The sequence below is a fragment of the Carlito syrichta genome, unplaced genomic scaffold (genome assembly GCF_000164805.1).
Source record: "Carlito syrichta isolate Samal-C Ts95f unplaced genomic scaffold, Tarsius_syrichta-2.0.1 Scaffold312386, whole genome shotgun sequence".
NCBI classification, from domain to species: Eukaryota; Metazoa; Chordata; class Mammalia; order Primates; family Tarsiidae; genus Carlito; species Carlito syrichta.
The window spans coordinates 384,961-405,326 of record NW_007256482.1 but is presented as its reverse complement, the minus strand read 5'-3'; the positions used below and the strand labels follow the sequence as shown (position 1 = coordinate 405,326).

At 37.2% G+C, this 20,366-nt stretch overlaps 2 protein-coding genes across 6 annotated transcripts in view; one reads left to right on the top strand and one right to left on the bottom strand.

Moving 5' to 3' along the window:
- Window positions 1-867, bottom strand: part of COPS2 (COP9 signalosome subunit 2) — a 33,680-nt gene extending 32,813 nt beyond the window's left edge. The window contains exon 1 of one of the 4 annotated variants that reach the window (XM_008069893.1): window positions 738-867. In XM_008069893.1, coding sequence (XP_008068084.1) covers window positions 738-791 — 54 coding nt within the window. In that variant the 5' untranslated portion in view covers window positions 792-867. The other 3 variants (XM_008069895.1, XM_021718506.1, XM_008069894.1) reach the window with 3 other exon arrangements.
- Window positions 868-977: 110 nt separating this feature from the next.
- Window positions 978-20,366, top strand: part of GALK2 (galactokinase 2) — a 194,271-nt gene continuing 174,882 nt past the window's right edge. Inside the window, exon 1 of one of the 2 annotated variants that reach the window (XM_008069892.2) lies at window positions 978-1,230. In XM_008069892.2, the coding sequence (XP_008068083.1) occupies window positions 1,209-1,230 (22 nt within the window). In that variant the 5' untranslated portion in view covers window positions 978-1,208. Of the gene's footprint in view, window positions 1,231-9,746; window positions 9,930-20,366 lie in introns of those variants that run through there. The other variant, XM_021718509.1, reaches the window with a different exon arrangement.

Genomic DNA, 20,366 nt, shown 5'->3' with positions numbered 1-20,366 from the left:
TCCTGGGAAATTTCTAAGTCGTGTACAAATCCACAGATACAATTCCTTTACCTCCTCCCATCCCCAAACAACAACAAACTAACTCTCCTCCCCAGCTTTTATTTTTAAAGAACTGAACAAGCGGTTCAACTACTTTTTTTTCAGTTATCCTTGCTCTCAACTCTCCACGACACCCTTATCTCCGACCATTACTGACCCTGGACAAGTCTAAGCCCAGTTTACAGGACACTCACAAGTAGCGTCTCGCGGTCAAGCCTGGGCGCACTAAGGCCCCCCCCCCCCCCCCCCAGTTTTCAGACTCTTCTTCCAGCGTTTCGCACCCGCTCAGTTTAAGTGTGAAGAACAGGGGCCGAAATGCTGGGCCCGAAAGGGCAAAGCTAGGGCCTACACCGTAACACGGCCACCGAGGCGGCTCGCGCGCTGGGGAGGAGGTAGATGGCACCGAGAACCGGACGCCTGGGGCCAGGAACGCCTGTGTAAACCGAGGAGGCGCTCAGACTTGGAGCGCAAGGCCCGGGACCCCCTTAGCTGCCTCCTTTACCCTCCCCTCCCCCATGTTGGAGAAGCAGGGCCCAGGCCCGGTGCGAGAAGGGGGAGGAGGTAAACCCGTCCTGTCACTGCACCAGAAGAGACTAGAAGCGGAGCATACTCTACGCGGAGAGGCTGTGACCGCCCCGGCCCCGGCTCCTAAAGTGAGGCACATCTCCAGCCCCAGAGTTCCGTTCCCTGCGCCTCACCAGGTCGTAGTCCTCCTCATCATCGCACATGAAATCATCCTCCATGTCAGACATCTTGACCGGGAGGGGGAGGAGAAATTGGAGACAACCTCCTCCCACAATCCTCTGCGGCTCAGAGGCGTCACTCCCAGCTTCTCGCCTTCCCGTCTCTCTTAGAGGAGATGAGTTTCCTTCCGGAACCAACTCTCTTGGCATCTGAAGGATTCACTACGACGTCCAAAGAGAGTGCACCGCTCTCCATTTCCTGCGAAACGGTTGGTGTCTTAGCAACTAAACCTAGCAACGGAGGAATCGTCGGGTGTTGCGGATCTCAGCTGAAAAGCATCTGAAACTGCGCTCACATGAGGAATTTCAGCCTCCTAGGTTAGGGAAAAAAATCTCCTCCCTTGCTTGGGACTCTGGAAGCATGTCATTCTGTTGAAAGTAAGGGGCAACATAGAATCAGAAGCCTTTCGCGAAGAAAAGGCTGACATGCCCGTCCTTTATGACAGGTATTATTTCTGCCATTATTATCCACGTGCATTTAGCCTGCACATTGCGGTGGGTGTTCCTGTGTTGTTTGGAGATCTTTTCAGCAACACAGCTGACATGTAATGCTTGTGTTATTTGTAGTTGACAAAACGATTCTATGGATATCCCAAATTTGGCATGTATCTATCATGAGGCGCCTAGAACTTATTAAGTTGTTCATCGAATTATAAACTAACCTTTATTGCCCTTAGGAATTAAAGTAACAGTTAACGACTGGTTTTTAAGAAAATGTGTTACTGTTGCACAAAATCAGTAGCAGAATTCGAGGTAAAGAAAAAAATAAATGGGGGTGTTGCTTTTCAAACAGGTAGCATTTTCCTTGTAAACTTCCAGTATGTTCACTTGAATCCACAAATGTTATATTATATAGTTATAGCATAGATATGATTTTGAATTTTTTTGCATCTAATTACGTAGCAGCATAGGTGAATGTAGACAATATATTACTGACAATGATTATTTTAATGGTTGTGTAATAATCCCTTTTTGAATGTACCAGTGCATCATAATTTATGCCATTATTGTCATACATGCAGAATGCTGCAAGATAACACTATTTAAAAACAATTCTGCAGTTAATATCTTTGATGTTTTATTTTTTCCTTAGGAAAAAGTCCAAGGAGAGGAAATTAAAAAAGAAAATTACTTGATTTTTGAGTATTCACTTGAATTGACATCTTTTTGGTCATAAGTCTTTATTTTATTTTTTGAGTTGAGATCTCACTCTGTTTCCCAGGCTGGAGTGCAGTGGCATTTTCACAATTTACCACAGCCTCAAACTCTTGGGCTCAGGTGATTCTTCTGAATCAGCCTCCTGAATAGCTGGGACTACAAAGTCACCACACCCAGCTAATTTTTTGATTTGTAGAAAGGAAATCTTGCTATGTTGTCCAGGCTGGTGTCAAACTCCTGGGATCAGGCAGTCCTCCCACCTCAGCCTCTGAAAGTGCTGGGATTACAGGTGTGAGCCACTGCACCAGCTTTTTGGTCATAGTTCTTTTAAGTAATATTTATAACAGTAATGCTGGCCCACCTATAAATACAATTTTTTCCCTAATAGTATTTTCCTCCCTATGTTTTATTATCAGAAATTTTAAACATACATGAAATTGAAAAAAGAAGTACAGTGGACATGTGTGTACATACTATCAGCTTTAATTGGGTGTGTGTGTTCCCTGACTCAATTGAGAGAAAGAAGCAGTATCATGACACATAACCCTTAAATAGAGCTATGTGTATTTCCTAAAAATAAGGACATTCTCCTATATAATCACATCATTATTACATATAAAAAGATTAATAACAAAATCCTGATATAGAATATCCAGTCTATGTTCAAAATTCCCCTGTTGAACATAGAATTGGAAGATCCTTTAATGATATCACTTTAAAGTCCAAAGTTTCCCAAATCCCACAGTAGAAATTCTGATTCACTAGTAGTTTTGGGTAGAGCTGAGGAAATCTGTACTTGCAACTTGACAACAAAACAAAGCTTTCCTGTACCTGAGGTGACTAAACATCCTAGTTTTCCTGGGACGTATCTGGTTTAGTACTGTTGATACAGCATAAAAATTAATAGTACCCATTACTCTCAGAAGTTTGGACAATAAGTTACATAGTTACTCTACCTGTAGTTTAGTGTGAGAACGTGCTTATACATATATTGCATGTACACAAATTGGCTGCTATTTCTCTCTAGGGCTGAGATTTTGTTGTATTATAATGAACTAAGGTTGACCTAAAGTTGACCAAAGGTTATGGGCATTGAACCAACCATACCCAGTTTGGTATGAACCAGCCCAGGGTGCCAATTGCCTTAAGAAAGGATGTGCAAGAACATTCACTTGCATAGCTGCAGGATGTGGTCAGCAAGCAGGGAAGACACTTTGCCCATGGCCACAGCCTGACCTCCATGGCCAGGCATGGGACCTGAGGGGAAGGAGACATCCCAAGTTGGCCATCCCCAGGCTCCTTCCCCAGGCTCCACCCTGCTTCCTGTGGCCTTATCCAGGGTGTGCTCATGTTGTCATTGAGAATCTGAAAATAGTTTAATGAAGGGACTACAGAGATGGAGGCAGGGTTAAGGTAGCCAACAACTACTCATACTAAGCCTTCAGAATGCTCTGTAGTGCAATTACAACTTCCATTTCTAAAATTGCCACAGCAGGAATATGCAAATAGAGGACGATTAAGCATAGGAGGGGTCCAGGATATGCCACCCAAAATTTGCTACTTTGGCTTAAGTATTATTTTGAGCTGAAGGCAATTGAGAACCAACAGATGCAGGAGAAGTTCTCTGTTCTCTCCTTATCTGTCTTAAAGCCGGGTATCCATTTCACTATGTGAAGGTGGCATAAGTGTCCCTCATCTTCTTTACCAGGATGAAGATAATGGTTCCAAGATGAGTCTGTATGAACAAACCTTACTTAACCCTTATCTTCCAGTAGTTCTTCCTTTTATTTCCTAGGCACCTCTTTATAATTTATTGCCCTTTATTTATTAAGCCTGTAAGTGCAACTGCTTTTTTGAATTTTTCACTTCTGTGAAGCCCCTAACATAAAATTAAATATATTAATAAAATCCATCTACTTCTTCTGTTTATCTGTCTTTTGTCACTTTAACTCAGAGTCCCCAACCACGAAATCTAAAAGGATAGAGGAAACATGTTCTATTTAGCAGAATTTGCTTCATATTCTAGAAATTTCTAATTCCCTCTTTTGAATTCTTTTAAACAGGAGCTTTCCTCCATCCCCCCTCTCCCACACTTTTACCTGTTTCTCAGAATCCGTACCTATATTTTCTGTGCCCTGATCTGCTGCCTCCACACCTATCCCCAACCCAAAAATGGACGAGTTTGAGATTTCAGTACTCTGTATTCTGGGTGAATTATTAGTACTATTACTGCTGCAATAAAGCTTAGATTTACTTTTATGGATTGATCTGAGAATCAGAACTTTTTTTTTTTTTTAAGTTTCCTCTACTGAACACAAGGTACTTAGATGTTGTAGATTGTTTTGACTATTCTGATTGTTTTCCTAGAAAAATAAATCCTTGAATTATGTCAGTTATCTGAGATCCCCTGCAAATGTATTCCAACAAAAAGAAAAAGGGAAAAATGGTATAAGATGAGATTGGACACATTCAGGGTGCTATGGCCATAGACTGAAAAAAGGCATAAGATAATAATTGGAATCAATTCCTTATTGAGATAGATAACATTAGGTGGTTATGACAAGATAAGGTGTGGAAAGAATTGTTAAGTTTGAACATTCTTGGTACTATATTTAGTTTCTGGGTTAGAAATAGAAAAAAATATAGTTTTAAATTGGGACAATTTATCTGCAATTGGGCCAGCCCAATGTATACTGTAAGTTTAAAACGCAACCTTCTAATTTCCAAATCAAGTTAATTTAGATTTTTGTTCATCAGAATTCATTTTAATGATAAAATATACTAGATATGGAGTTTGCACCAATTTTTATAATACATTCATTTATTTACTTAACAAATGCGGGAGCATTTTGTTTGTATTTATTATTGCATCCCAGGTGCCTAGAATAGTGCTTAGAACATAGTAACACAGATAAACATTTTTTAAATGAATGAATGATGACAGCCTAATGGAGGAGACATAGATGTGAATTCTAGTGGAGGAGACAGATGATAAATACAAAAATTAATAAATAGTTAATATCATTTCAGATAGTCAAATTTAGAGGATAAAGTGACTGGAGCAAAGGTTGGGATGGTTTTTAAAATCTTCATAATAACCCTATGAAGTAGACTTTTTTTTTGAATGGGAGTCTTACTCTGTTGCCCAGGCTGGAGTGCAGTGGCACACTCACAGCCACCGCAGCCTTGACCTGCTGGGCTCAGGCAATCCTTCTGCCTCAGTCTTCCAAGTAGCTAATTTTTTGATTTATTGTAGAGATGAGGTCTCGCCAAGTTGCTCAGGCTGGTCTTGAATCCCTGGACTCAGGCAGTCCTCTCACCTCTGCCTCCCAAAGTGCTGGGATTATAGGCGTGAGCCACTGCGCCTGGCGAAGTAGGCATTTTAATCTCCCTTTTATGGAGGAAAAATTTCAGACTTGTCCAGGGTCACAAAGTGGTTGAACCACTCTAATCCAGGTTCATTAACTTATTCCTTCATTAAACATCCTTTGAGTTCCTGCTCAACACTGAGCCAGAGTATGTAAAACCAGAGTAAAATAGGCACTGCTTTCAGGGAACTGAAAGTCTAGATATTTGCTGTCTAATACAGCAGCCACTTGTTTTTTAGTAGGAATGGAGATATGCTGTGAAATATAGTGTGAAATATACAATAGATTTTGGAGACTTACTATGAAAAAGTAAAATAGCTGAATAATTTTCCTATTTATTATATTTGAAATTTTTTTTGATATATTAATAAAATTAATTATTAAATTTATTTCATTTATTTATTTTTACTTATTTAAAAGTGGCTTCTAGAAAATTTAAAATTACATATTTGACTTGCATTGTAGATTCTGATTTAGTAGGTCTGGGCCTAAGATTCTTCATTTACAAAATGGTCCCAAGTAATGATGATGCTGTTGGTCTGAGGCCCATACTTTGAATAGCAAGATTTAGACCACCTGTTCAGCAAGCATCTGTTTTGTTTTGCTTTCATTTTGACTGAATGAAATCATCTATATTCAGTTAAAGCATTTTTGCACACTTTTTATTCCTTTCATATTGGTTTATAAAAGATTAGAATGCCATGTTTAACTATATAAATACATTTTTCTGATTCATGAGTTTATCTTGCCTTTTGCTTTAAAATGATTATACACTAGAGAGATTTATCTGTTTTATGTGCAGAAGACTAAGGAATGTAGCATTATTATAAAGAAGACATTAAAGAAGTGGCTAGGCAGAGTGGTTCATACTTGTAATCCCAGTGCTTTGGGAGGCCAAGGTGAAAGATGGCTTGAGGCCAAGAGTTCAAGACCAGCCAGGATAACATAGTGATACTTCATTTCATAGATAGATAGATAGATAGATAGATAGATAGATAGAAAGGCAGACAGGTAGATAAAATGAAGACAAAGAAAGAGAGAAAGGGAAAGAAAAGGAAAAATTAGCCTGTTGTGGTGGCATTTACCTATAGCCCTAGCTAGCCAGAAGGCATTGGGAGGATCCATTGAGCTCAGGAGTTTGAGGCTGCAGTGAACTATGAATGTGCCACTGCATTCCAGCCTGGGCAACAAAGAGAGACCCTGTCTCTTAAAAAGAAAAAAAAAAGGATAACATGTTTTTACAATAATGAGAAAATATCCAAAATAGATGACTGAAGTACGTTCTCCCAATTATGAATAATACGTTTAAAATTATAGATCAAAATAGGACTTTTTTCCCCCAGAGATTGCACAAACAGACCAAACCATAGAAATAACATTATTTCAGTTAAATGGTCAATCTCTGTATGACCTTAGACAGTTTTGAAGGTAGAGGTAGGCAAGCCCCAGGAACACAGAAAACTTACGAAAAGGAAATGTTTTCTAAGCTGAGACCTAAACATTTGTAGTCATTGGCCAGGTCTGTATGACTCCAGCACCCTGCTTTTACTCATATTTCGGATCAAGTTTTTGTATTGTTTTATTTTCATGTTTGTTTTGTTTTTGATTAGTTTGCTATAATATTTTATCTGAACAGGGACTAATATCCTGTGAGGAGAAAAAATGTTTAAGTTTATTAATTAGGTTTTTGTTTGAGACTCACTCTACCATTACTGTTAGTTTATAATTTAGATCCTAAACCTTACTGTAAGTTGTCTGCATGCACAAAACAAACAAAACCCCCAAAACTGAGAGGTGCAGGATTTGTGAAAATAAAAATACTATAAAATATAAATGTTTTCACTATCAGATATGTCTAATGAGAACTAAAGGAATATCTTCTTAAAATTGACAAAGAAGTATTTTCTACCTCATAAGGATTGTTGGAAAGATTTAAAGGGGAATGATATATGTAAAGTGCTTTTTAGCAAGATGCTTGGCAGAAGCGAGGTAGTATAAGAAAGTAATGTGAGTTTTGTTTTTGGTGTTTATTTGGGGTCTTCTAGTAGTTTGGGTAGGTTATTTTAAGAGCAATGCTTTATGAAAATGATAATGTACACATTTTAATTTGGGACAACAATTACTAATTGTTTTAATTATTTGTTGTTAAGCACACTGTACTGGGGTCTCATCAAAGGTCGTGCATTCAGAAGTAGTATGGTATCTAGGCTAGGAGTCCAGAGACCTGGGTTTTAATTCTGGCCCTGCCATCCTCTTTTATTTTGGGCCAAGCATTTCAAAAAAGGATGTTTTAGTAGTTGCTCTATAAGGTGCTTTCCGTTTTGTTCAGACTGCAATGTAAATGTATCCAAGATCCAAACTAATAATTTGACTTGGTTTCCTTTAGTCATGTTAATGTTCGGTTATCAAATACACATCCAGTATTCTTTTATGAAACAATTTCCACATTGTGTTCATTTTTTAAAATCCTGCATAAAATGAGTATTTTGGACTATTTTACTAAACCAATATATTTTTTAAATTTTATTTTAATTTATTTATTTAATGTAAAGATGTGGGATGCAATTCAGGGTTAGGTATACAAACACTGATCATGCCAAAACCAGTATTTTCAAAGCTTTAAAATTTGTTTTTTTAATTAATGTAAAAGATATGTGAAAAACATAGCTGAGTAAAAATGATTCTCTCCTTTTCCATATTTATTGATGTTCCTAAAAATTTTACATTTTTTTCCTCACTTAGCTTCTCTCCCTATTCAAACCTATTTATAAATGACAATAATACTTTCCCCTTAAGAAACATTAAACTATAATGAGCATCAGACTGGGATTTACTGGGGTTCAGAAGAAAGGAGATATAATTACTTTAGTTGAATTGAAAATGATAAGAAGGGACTGCAATAATAGTGAGAAAGCAGCCCTGAGACCAGAGTAACTTTGTTGCCGTGATCTACCATTTAAGTAATAACCCAAGATTTTCCCATGGGGTTACTATCCTTTGACTACGCTTTGATATTTTCCATTCACACAGTAGTCTCCATGCTCTCTTTCCCCTTCTCCTAATATACACATATAGAAATTCTGGAGTGGCAACTTATTGACTCTTCTGGGTCATGCTACTATCTCTAGCGTGTTGGGCATGTTGGACCCAAACTTCCTTGATTAGGGAATCTTTTTTGTTAGGTGGCCTCACTTGGATTTAATCTCAAAATTCTGAAGTACAAAGTGCACTACATAGATAGAGAGTTAGGAGACTAGAATTTATTTATTTATTTATTTTATAGTCAAGATCTCACTGTTGCCCAGGGTAAAGTGTAGTAGCACTATCGTGGCTCATTACAGCATCAACTTCCTGGGCTCAGGTGATCCTCCCTTCTCGGCCCCCTGAATAGCTGGGACTACAGATGTGCACCATCACACCTGGCTTTTTTTTTTTTTTTTTTTTTTTTTGTAGAGACAAGATCTTGCTATGTTGCCAGGACTGGCATTTAACTCCTGGGCTCAAGTAATCCTCTCACCAGGGCCTCCCAAAGTGCTGGGATTACAGGTATGAGTCACTATGCTCAGCCAAGAGATCTGAATTTTATTTTGAGTTTTGCTACCAATGAGCAATGTGACTTTAGGCACATCACTTTACGTTTCATCATTCATTCAGTTTATTTATTAAAAAACAATCTCTCAGGCACAGTTCTAAGTGCTGGGAACACACACACAGCTCCTGCCCTCAGTTGAATACCTTCTAGTGGTGGTGATGGAGGTGATGAGACAGATAGTAAAATACATAAGAAAATAAATTTGCAGAGTAAATAAAAAAATTATTACAGGAACCATGAAAGAAGAAAAACTATGGTAGAGTGATGCAGTGAGAATGGTGTGCTTCTTTAGATAGGACATCCGGGATTTCTCCAGGTAACAGAAAAATGAAAGGGTTTAACTGGATCCTAAGTATTCTTGCAGATTGAAAGACATGCATTTTCTTACTTTTACTATTAATTGTTTTCTCAGAAGACCTGCCAGTGTCTCTACCCTGGAAATAAAAACAAATCTATTGAAATCAAGTGCTGTGTCAATCTTATGTTGCTTGATTTGGAAATAATACACATAAGAAACAATAGCTAAACATTTTAGTGTTGTTTGGGGAGTAGCTGCTGGACATCAAAGAGCAAGACTCTTAACATAGAAAAATAAAAGCAGCTCAAGATAGAACAGATGACAGGTATGTGCAGGGTTCTCAGACCTCCACAGCCCGCAGAAAAAAACATTCTTAGTCATCTTCGTACGTGCTCTCCGCAAGGGCTCCAGCGAGTCTCCAGTCCCCAGATCCTAGAGCAGGACGGTGACTGCACCTAAAAGGCCGCTGGGAGGGCACCGGGCTGGAGTCCGGGGAGGAGTCGGAGGCGGGGCCGACTGGAAGCAGCCACCTCAGCGGAGCTGCAGGATTTCCGCCGGGTGGGGAGCTTGTACCGCCCGGAAGAAAACGGCTTCTGTCACAGATACTGTGTCTCGTGATTACTCTGGAACTTTGCTTCACCACTTGAAACAGCAGAAGAAAGAAGGAGCTAGCGAACTATGGCTACGGAGGGCCCTGCCACGCGTCGGGTCCAGGTGGCAGAACATCCCAGGTGGGGGAGAGGAGACGCCACACTTCGGAATTGCCTGGGTTGGCTGGGTGCAGAAAGGGTATACGGCTTTGGGCTGCTTCTTTGGGGCGCTGATTTTGGGGAACAGGAAGAACCTTTGGCATTCTGTGAGGCCGCGCGATTGTTCTTGCAAGAAAGATCACGCTTCAAACACATCCCACCTTGACCGCTACCAAGGGTTGTGTGTTTTTGCTTCATCCATGTAGATAATTATTTTCCCTTTCTTGCTGAAGGTGGTGCACTCTTCCTACTGGGCTTCAGCAGAAATGCCCAGATCAACTTTGAACTCCTCCCTTTGTCCTGCCTGCCAGTTGATAGTGCTTTTCAAGTCTCCTTTCTAAATATTCAATGAAAACAAGCGTACAAAAAATCCTGGTTTTTGCATCCTCAAAAAATATGTGAATTTCTGAACTGTCACGTAGGGAACTAGTTTGTAGTCGGTCCCTAGCTACAGAATAACTAATAGTTAAATGATGTCTGGTGTAGGATCATTTCAATTACAGATACTTTGTAGAAAGTCTTCGTTCTTAATAGGACTGAAATCTTATAAAAGGAAATCTCTCAACTACTACATTAGCTCAAGGGCTTTTCTGCAATTGGCTTTTCTTCCCCTTTGCTGTTTTAAACCTCCCCCCCCCCCACGCCCCGTTAACTTTTTTTTCTGACATCAAGTCCTTAAACTCTTCCTACTTGGTTTATTGTGATCATGTGTCAGTTGACAATATTTTACTCCAACTTGAAAATGCTCTTTCACCCTTAAGCCAGCCAACAGTGTGTCTTTAGTTATCAGAAAGAAATATAATTTCTTCTCATAGAGACCACACCTTTGGACTACTTCTGCATGTCTTTGCATGGTTTTAATATAGTTTTGAGGTCAGTCATGGTACTATAGCCTTTATATTGATGAATGATTTAGGGCGCATTGTTAAAGACATGCTTCAAATGAGATGCATGAGGAATTTGTTACATACAAATAATCTACCCACTGTAGTTTAGTCTTTTATGTAAAACATATCCACATATAAATTTCTGTTTCAATTTTATATAACTTTAATCACAAAGATCAACATTTCTATAGTTACGAGAAGGAGTGGTGGTGGTAACAAGCACAGGAACAATTACTAAAAGTGAAGAATTATAAATATAATGTATATTTCCTTAGTGTTCTTTATATATAAATTTCCTTAGAGTTCTTTCTTGCCTTTCATGATTTTTATAGTATTGATTCATGCAACAAATATTCCATGTTAATATTATTCTGTTTTAGCCATAGAAAAGATTATAATAGTCAGATAAACTTCACTATTTTCTTGTTTTACACCTGTGTGTTCATTAATGCAATTATTAGTTTTGAGCAATGTTTTGTCTGCAGGAATGTTTTGAAGCCACTTACTCATTTTAAGAGAGATGAGTTTTGTTAGATCTAGATAGTGTAATCTATAAATTTATCTAACTGATCAAATATTGCAATATGCTGAAAGGGAAAAAATAGACGAGCGCCCAAAGTCTAGCCTGTCTCTTTGTGGAACTCTTGCTCTTTCCTCGGGATGCCTCTTCAGCCTCATATGATCCTTTGAGTAAAGGCACTAGTCAGCCACATTATACTTTTTAGTAAAACTTAATTTCTTTTTAAAAATTTTTTCTGTATAAATCAAATAGATAGGAGCTCTAGTATTTTCTTTTTGCATCCCACCCTTGCATGCTTCCTGTACTGTGAGACTCCAAATTTCACTGTGCGAGGTTTCTTTGCATTCTTAGCATATATCTCTTCTCTTTTCTTTCTCTTTGGGATTAAGTTTTAAATTGTTGTGTTAGTGTTATTCTTTTTTTGTAACAGCTTTATTGATATTCACATAGCATATAATTCACCTGTTTAAATGTTGCAATTTAATTTTAGTATATTCACAGAGTTGTACAACCATCACTGTATTCAGGCTTAGATTGCTTTGTTCACCTCAAAAAGAACCTGGCCATACCTTAAGCTATCACTCCCAGCACTCACTTCTCTTCCCCTTAACCCTAAGCAACTACTAATCTACTTTTTGTCTATAGATTTGATCATTCTGGGCATTTCAGATAAATGGAATAATATAATAGGTGTTTTTTTGTGATTGGCTTCTTTCACTTAACAATGTTTTCAAGATTCATTCATGTTGTAACATATATCAGTGTTCCATTTCTTTTTTTATAGTCAAATAATATTTGAGTGTATGGATGTACTACATTTTGTTTGCCCACCCATGGACATTTGGATTGCCACCACCATTTGACTCTTATGAATAATGCTGCCATATATAGTGCCATATAAACCCATTCTTAAGAATCTCATGTTCTACAAATTGAACTAGTCAGGTGACTCTGAATATATTCTTAATGTAAAAGGTTTGGATTATTTAAAATTATATTCAGTAAAGCCTGAAAATCCTACAGTTCCTTTTTTCACTATTGTCTATCCTACAGTTCCTTTTTTCACTATTGTCTCTGATTTCTACCCTGTGCTACCAATGACTACTTCTCTTCCTAGAAGTTATCCATTTGGTTTGTATCCTTATAATATCATTGTTATCTTACAGTTATATTAAATATGTTACCATATAGTATATAAATGGTATATTTGTGGAAGTGTGGTTATTATACTTGTTCTTTTACTTATTTTTTTTCACTTAATTTTTCTCAGAGATCCTGGAATAACAGTTCATATGAATATATTTTGCTGTTTTTAAGGACTAAGAATAGCATTATCTATTCAACAGCTCCACATTTAGCACATTTAGATTTCTAATTTTTCACTCTTATAAGACTGCAATAAACATCCCTGTTCATATATCTTTGAGCATTTGTGTGAATGTTTATTGTTTAAATTTATTCATGGAAATGGAAGCAGAGTCAAAGGTAATAAGCATTTAAAACGTTGATAGCTCCTGCCAAATGACCCAACATAAAAAGGTGTTAATAAATTGTCTATTTCTTGTTAGTTTTTAGAAATTCTTTATATATGTATTTTTGCATCTCTCTCTCTCTCTATTTTTTGGGTTGGAGTCTTATTCTGTCACCCAGACTGGAATGCAGTGGCACAATCACGGCTCATCACAACCTTGACTTCCTGGACTCAGGGAATCCTTCTGCTTCAGCCTCCCAAGTAGCTGAAACTACAGGTGTGTCCCACCATGCCTGGCTAATTTTTAAAATTTTTTGTAGAGATAAGATCTCACTATGTTGGTCTCAAACTTCTGGGGTCAAGCAGTCCTCTCATCCTGGCCTCCCAAAGTGCTGGGATTAGAGGGTGAGCCACCATGCCCGACCCTGTTTCTTCTAATTTCTTTAATTGCTTTTTGCTATGTTCTTGTGTTATATGCATACTTTATTTTCATCATTTCTTATTTTCTTATAGGTATAGAAGACTAGAACTTTTTCTTTGAGGACCTCTATGGCTGTATCTCATGAGTTTTGATATGTAGATTCCTCATTGTTGTTATTTTCAAAATAGTTGTAATTTTGGCCTTAATCTCTGCTTTCCTTTAGCTTCATCTTCTTGTTCACTATTTTGCTCTTCAACTCTTTTCATGTTTTTATTCAACCCAACTATATTTTTATTTTCATCATCAGAACTTTATTTTCCAAGATCTCTAATATAATTATGATTTTATTTTCATGTTTAGTTTCTGATCTAAGAGAAATTAACTATGATGGAAGGAAGAGAATAGAGATTCAAAATTTCCTCCTTTCCCAATGATAATTATCATACTTTGAAGTTCTATCTCTAATATATATTATCAAACACAGCGGTAATAATATTAATAACTAATAATTATTGTGTACTTATGAAATCTTCAAAACAAACCTTTGCAGTGAGTCTAGAATTCACCTCAATTTGCAGATGAGGAAAGTGAGGCATAGAACAACTTATATACAAATTACCATAAAAGTTCATATTATAACAATTATTCTTAAATTTGTATTAAAAATGAACATTTTCTGCAGTGACATGCCTGGATATCCTGATATTGAAGACAGAACAGAAGCACAGACAGAATAGGAAACTTGCCCTAGACCACAATGTAAAACTGAAAATAAATATCATATTCTGCAATTTTTATTCACTCATCTTTGCAGTTAGCCATGTGTTCTGAGAATCAATCCTCTTAGTAAAACTCATTTTATTTACATAATTTCGTTTTTCAAGTTCTGTTATTTACACTGATTTGTATTTTTTAAAGAATCTTAAGTCAAAAGAGCATTCAGAGCACCAGAGTTAGCAATTTGTGCTTTGACAAATTTGTAAGCATTCTTCTTTCTTTCTTTCTTTTTTTTCTTTGAGATAATATCTTGCTCTGTCTCCCAACTTAAAGTGCAGTGGCATGGTCATGGTGAACTGCAAGCCTGAACTCCTGGGCTTAAGTGGTCCTTCCACCTCAGTGTCTCGAATAGTTAGGACTATCAGTGCATGTCACAACAACTGGCTAATTTTCCTTTTTGTAGTAGAGATGAGGTCTCACTATGTTGCCTAGGATATCCTAGAACTCCTGCCCTCAAGCAGTCCTCCCAGAATAGCCCCTTAAAGTGCTGGGGTTACAGGTATAAGCCACTATGCCTAAAAGAGTACAAATGCTCATTGTACTCTTTTTGAGGTGTAACCAGTTGCAAGCTTGGCCACTCAACAAGAGAAAAGAGATGGTGACTTTATTCTAAAAGTTGGCAGATGGGGAAATGGCCAAGCTCATATCTCCAACAAACCATTTCAGTTTTTTAGGTGGAGTGCAAGGGTTTTAAAAAAGGGAAACTTGAAATGGGGAAACATGTAGGAGTGACACAAGGTATATCTTTTCTGATGGCTTATCTTGAGTGGTGGTCCTTCCAGAGGTTTGGTTGGTGTTAACTCAGCTGCAGTCAGGTTATGAATTAATCATTTCCTGATTCTCCTCAAGTGAGAGGGCCCCACAGTCAGTCTGTTTTAAGATTAGCCCCTGGAACTTCTAAGCAAGCATATGGTTAGATAAGCATGCATGGTGCATAGGAGTATCTGGTAGATAAAGGGAGAAAGCCTTCTAAAATATGTTTTAAGGCTACATTTTATGATTAAAAAAGAGAAAATAAAACTCTTTAAAATACACTTTAAGGCTGAGATACTTTCCTTAAAAGTGTTATAACGGAGTGGACTTTCTTATCATGTTGGCTAAAACTGGACTGTTTGGGGCTTTGGCTACCATCTCCCTTCTGATTTCTTGAAGGTCAGATACACAACTTAGTTTTGGTTTGGTGATATGATACTTTAGCATGGATAACTCCATTTTGGTTTGGTTTGTTGGGGCCTAGTGCAAGAACTCAGACCAAAACAATGGTCTTTCATAAATTTTATTTAACATGCTTTTTTAACCTTAAATACTTGACTGTGTATTTCCTAGAAACAAGGACATTCTTTTATATAACCAGAGTGCAATGATCAAAATCAGGAAATTAACATTGATAAAACAGTATTATCTAATTGACAGACCTCAAGTGTTACCAGTTATCCTACTATTGTTCTTTATAGCAAAAAACATATACAGTAATCTCCCCCTTATTCTTGAGGGATACATTTCAAGACCCCCAGTGGATGCCTGAAACCATAGATAGTACTGAACTCTATGTATGCTATGTTTTTTGGATATAAACATATCAATGATAAAATTAATTTACAAATTAGGCACATTAAAAAAATTAACAACAATAACTAATAATATAATATATTGAACAAAATCTGTTCTTTCCACATCCAGCAAGCCAATCATTGCAATGGCAGGTATTGCTAAAGAGAAAAGATTTTATTCACAAGACTGCTGAGTGAGGAGGTGAAGGAATAACTCTCAAATCCACCTCCCTGAAAATAGGGCTGCGGGATTCTTATGGGATAGAAAGCAGGGTGTCTAAAGCATGGGGAAGTGTGATTGGTGGGTACTCATTCTAGTGGATATGCTGGACAAATGGAAGACTCTGTCCTGGGCAGGGTACAGTAGGATAGTGTGAGGTTTCATTATGCTACTCAGAATGACAGGCAATTCAAACTTATGAATGATTTACTTCTGGAGTTTTCCATTTAATATTTTCAGACCATGGTTGACAATAGACAACTGAAACCATAGAAAACAAAACTGCATATATTGGGGGACTACTATATTTTTTCCTGTTTCAGGATCTAGTCTAGGATGTATGCTGCATTCAGCCATTGTCTCTTTAATCTTTCATTGTGGAACACTTCCATAGCCTTTCCATGTGTTTTGTGGGCCATTTTTAAAGTAGAATAATCCTTAGTTTGGGTTGTAGGGAAAACTGTGAAAAACTTTGAAATGGGCCAAGACATTACCAGGTATCTCCAAAGGACAACCAGATGTCTAGTATACTTTTTCAGGTTATCTGATTGCTATGTGAATTCTTAAAATTTTATCATATTCATGCTATATTACAACTCTGTGGGTCATAGAAAACTGTAGTAATGCAAATGATTCTTATTCATAAAAATTTGAAATTTCTGTCTAGTGGGATTCAATTGATTGTTCCCTGGTTGTTACCCAATTTTCCAGTTTTTTGGTGTCTATTTGTAAATGCATATCAGTCATTCCTTACATGACTTTAGATTCCTCTTCTGATTAGTTATAACATCAAGCTAGTTCTGTCATTAATTAATGAGTTAAATAAAACCTTTAGCATATATTTATTTTTTAAAATCTGTGTAAGAGTTATGATTTTACTGGTCAAAAGACAACATTATAACACATTTAACTTAAAGATCTTATTTGGCTTTATTTGTGGTTCTAGAATTGAGCAACACTTCATTCCATAAAATAGAATAAAATGTTCCAATGAGCTAAGCAGAGGAGTTTGGTTTTATAGACAGAAAAAGGCTGAAGAAAACAGAAACAAAGAACAAACAGCCGATTGATAATTTCTGGGTTATTTTTCTTGTAAGGCAGGATCAGGGAAATGGAACAATTGAAAAATAAGTGGTAGGTTAACATCAGTCTACTTCAGGAAACTTTATGTTATAAGGATTAAATGTAAAGGGAACTTTATTATGCTGACTAAAATTGAGCTGTTGAGGAAATTTGGCTATTATCTCTCTCTCCTGATTTTTCAGAGGATCAGACAACTTAGTTTTGGTTTGGTAACTTTAGTATGAGTGATTCTATTTTGGTTTGCCCTGTTGAGCCTAGTGCAAGAGCTTAGTCTTATAATTTTTGGGGGGGGCATTGGGATTTTACTTTGTCGTCCAGGATGGAGTACAGTGGTGCAATCATGGCAAAGTAGAAACAGCAGAGACTGAGAGGAGAGAGAGAGAGAGAGAGAGAGCACAAAACCAGGGGGTAACAATTATTGCTGAGCTTCTCGTGATCCCATATTTGGGTGCCAGAGATGTTGCCAGGTGGGGTGGGATGTGATGCTCTGTGGATTCTTTGACCCGACACAGAAAAGCATTTCAGAGTGAGGCAAAATATAGTTTCAAGACTATTTATTAGAGAGAGAGAGGGGGACATGCCCAACAAGCATGGGCATCTTAAGAGAAAGAATGCACATTTGCCTTTGACAAGAAGTTGATCTACTTTAAAAATGATTATTATGGCTAGGCAAGGTGGCTCACGCCTATAATCCCAGCACTTTGGGAGATGAGGTGAGAGGATTGCCTGAGCCCTAGGTTTGAGACCAGCCTGAGGAACTTGGCGAGACCTCAACTCTACAGTAAATCAAAAAATTAGACTGGCATTGTGGCGCATGCCTATAGTTTCAGCTACTTGAAAGGCTGAGGCAGAAGGATCACCTGAACCCAACAGGTCTAGGCTTCGGTGGCCATGAGTGTGCCATTGCACTCCAGCCTGGGTGACAGAGTGAGACTCCAACTCAAAAATAAACAAACAAGTAAATAAATAAACAAATAAATAAAATGATTATTATGTTAGCTATGAACTAGAAGGGTGGCCTGTAGGTATCTGGTCCTAAGTTTTGATTACCCTCTTTCCACATTTGATGGTCAAAGAGGGTGGACCTTTCCTGCACACAAATTTGTCTTTGATAGGAAACTTAATGGACTTTTACAACAATTATTATGCTAACCATAATAATCTTAACCTTTGATATGCTTTGCTGAACTCACATTTGTCTTTGACAGCAAAGCTCAATATACTTTTATAACGATTATTATGCTAACCATAAACTAATGAAGTGGGCTACACTGGGAAGTCCACATTCCAGCCTGCAGGGTGGACATGTCTGGCATGCTACGAAAGATGTCTATGCTTACCCTATTTTAAAACGAACTATAAGAAACTTATCTATGTTTATCCTATACTGAATAACCTGCCTCACAAGAGCTTAGTCTAAAACAATGACCTCCTGTATCCTTTTTTTGGGGGGTCAGGATCTTACTTTGTTGCCCAGGCTGGAGTGCAGTGGTGTGATCATGGCTAACCATAACTTCAACCTCCTAGACTCAGTCAATCCTCTTGCCTCAGCCTCCCAAGTAGTTGGGACTCCAGGCATGCACTATCATGCCTAGCTAATTTTTTGGTTTTTTTTGTAGAGACGATGTCTTGCTATGTTGCCTAGGCTGGTCTCAAACAGCTGCTCTCAAGTGATCCTTCCTCTGATGCCTCCCAAAGTGCTGGGATTATAGGAATGAGCCACTGTGCCCAGCCATCCTAAAATTTTTAATATTCTTTAAAGAAATTTCTCCTTTAACAAAATTTGTCTAGTATTTCTTCTTTATTATACTCAGTTTATGCATTTTTGGCAGGAAGACACCAAAAGTGATTTTGTTTTCTCAGTACATCGTATCAAAAGTTATGTGATGTCTATTTGTCCCATTATCAATGCTGTTAATCAGAATCACTTGGTTAAGGAGATGTCTGCTTGATTTTTCCCATGTAAAGTTACTGTTTTTCTCTTCTGTAATTAATAAATATCTTTTGGTAAAAGACTCAGAATATGTTATCATCCTGCTTCTTATCAAACTTACTGGTCTTATCAAATTTACTGGTTTTAGCATCCATTGATGATACTTGCCTGTATCAATTGTTACTGTGATGGCCACTAAATGACGATTTTCTATTTTTTCATACTTTTTGCATTTATTAGTTAGCATTCTACTGTAAAAAAAGGCAGTTCTCCTTTTTTTCTCTTTATATCGGTGTGGACTAATAGATTTTTATTTTATTCTATGGATTATAATTTGTTGCCATTATTGTTATTTTTATTTTGATACTCAGTTGTTCCAGGTTCAGATTTGGACAACAGGAACCTCCTCTGGTGGAGGACATGTGGCATATTGCTATCATTGAACACTTTCTTACTCTCTGGCACAGCAAGATGTTCCAGGTTTGTATTGTACTTTCCCTGTCCCGGCTCTAGAATCAGCCATTTCTTTAAAGAGCTCTAGTTTCTTTTGAAATCAAGATGTGGGCATTAGGGATGCTCATTGCTACTGGGATGTTAACCCTCCTAGGCCTTCTCAGCAGATAGAGCACTTTACCTTTTTCTTTTAACATAATATTCTGGAAATCACTTGATAAAATTTCTAGAAATGATATTCTTTTTGTGGTTTCACATACTTAATTTAGTGAATAAGTCATTATTTATTCAAACATTGTCCTATGTAAGAGTGTTTAGACTGTTTCCGGTATTTTGCAATTCTGCAATGAGTAACTTTTTACATATATATTTTAATATTGTTGGAGGTGTATCTTTAGGGTAAATTCTTAGATAGTATATTATTGCTGGGTAAAAATTAATGCCTATGTATTTCTTATTAGAGATTACCCAGTTCTTCTCCAAAAGTGTTGTACCAGTTTGCATTTCCAAAACAATGTAGAAGTTTCCTTTGCCCAGAACTTTTCCATCAGAATATATTGTTGCTTTTTAATTTTTACCATCTGTTGTTGGCTCAGTATAGTTTTAATTTGTATTTCTCTAGTTATAAGCTAGGTTGAATATCTTTTCATATATTTTTAGGATCATTTTTGACTGTCATATACTATGAATTTTCTGCTTATGTCTTTTACATATTTTTCTATCCAGTCTTTAGTCTTTTTTCTCATATTTTTAAGAGTTTTTTAGATAGAAGAGATATTAGCCCTTTATCTGTAATATACATTATAAATAATTTGTTAATTATTTTTTGACTCTATGGTTTTTTTGTCATAAAGTTTAAAAATATAGTCAAATTTATCAAATTAAAAAAATTTGTGTCTGCATTTTGAGTCATAGTTAGAAAGCCTTTCCTCTAAGCCTAAGCTATACTGAAATTCACTTGTGTTTACTTCTAGTTTTGTATGATTTCTTTTTAATATTTAGACTCCTGATCCACTTAGAATTTATTCTTGTGTAGGATAAAAGATATGGGAGGCTGAGGTGAGTGGATTGCCTGAGCCCGCGGGTTCGAGACCCGCCTGGGCA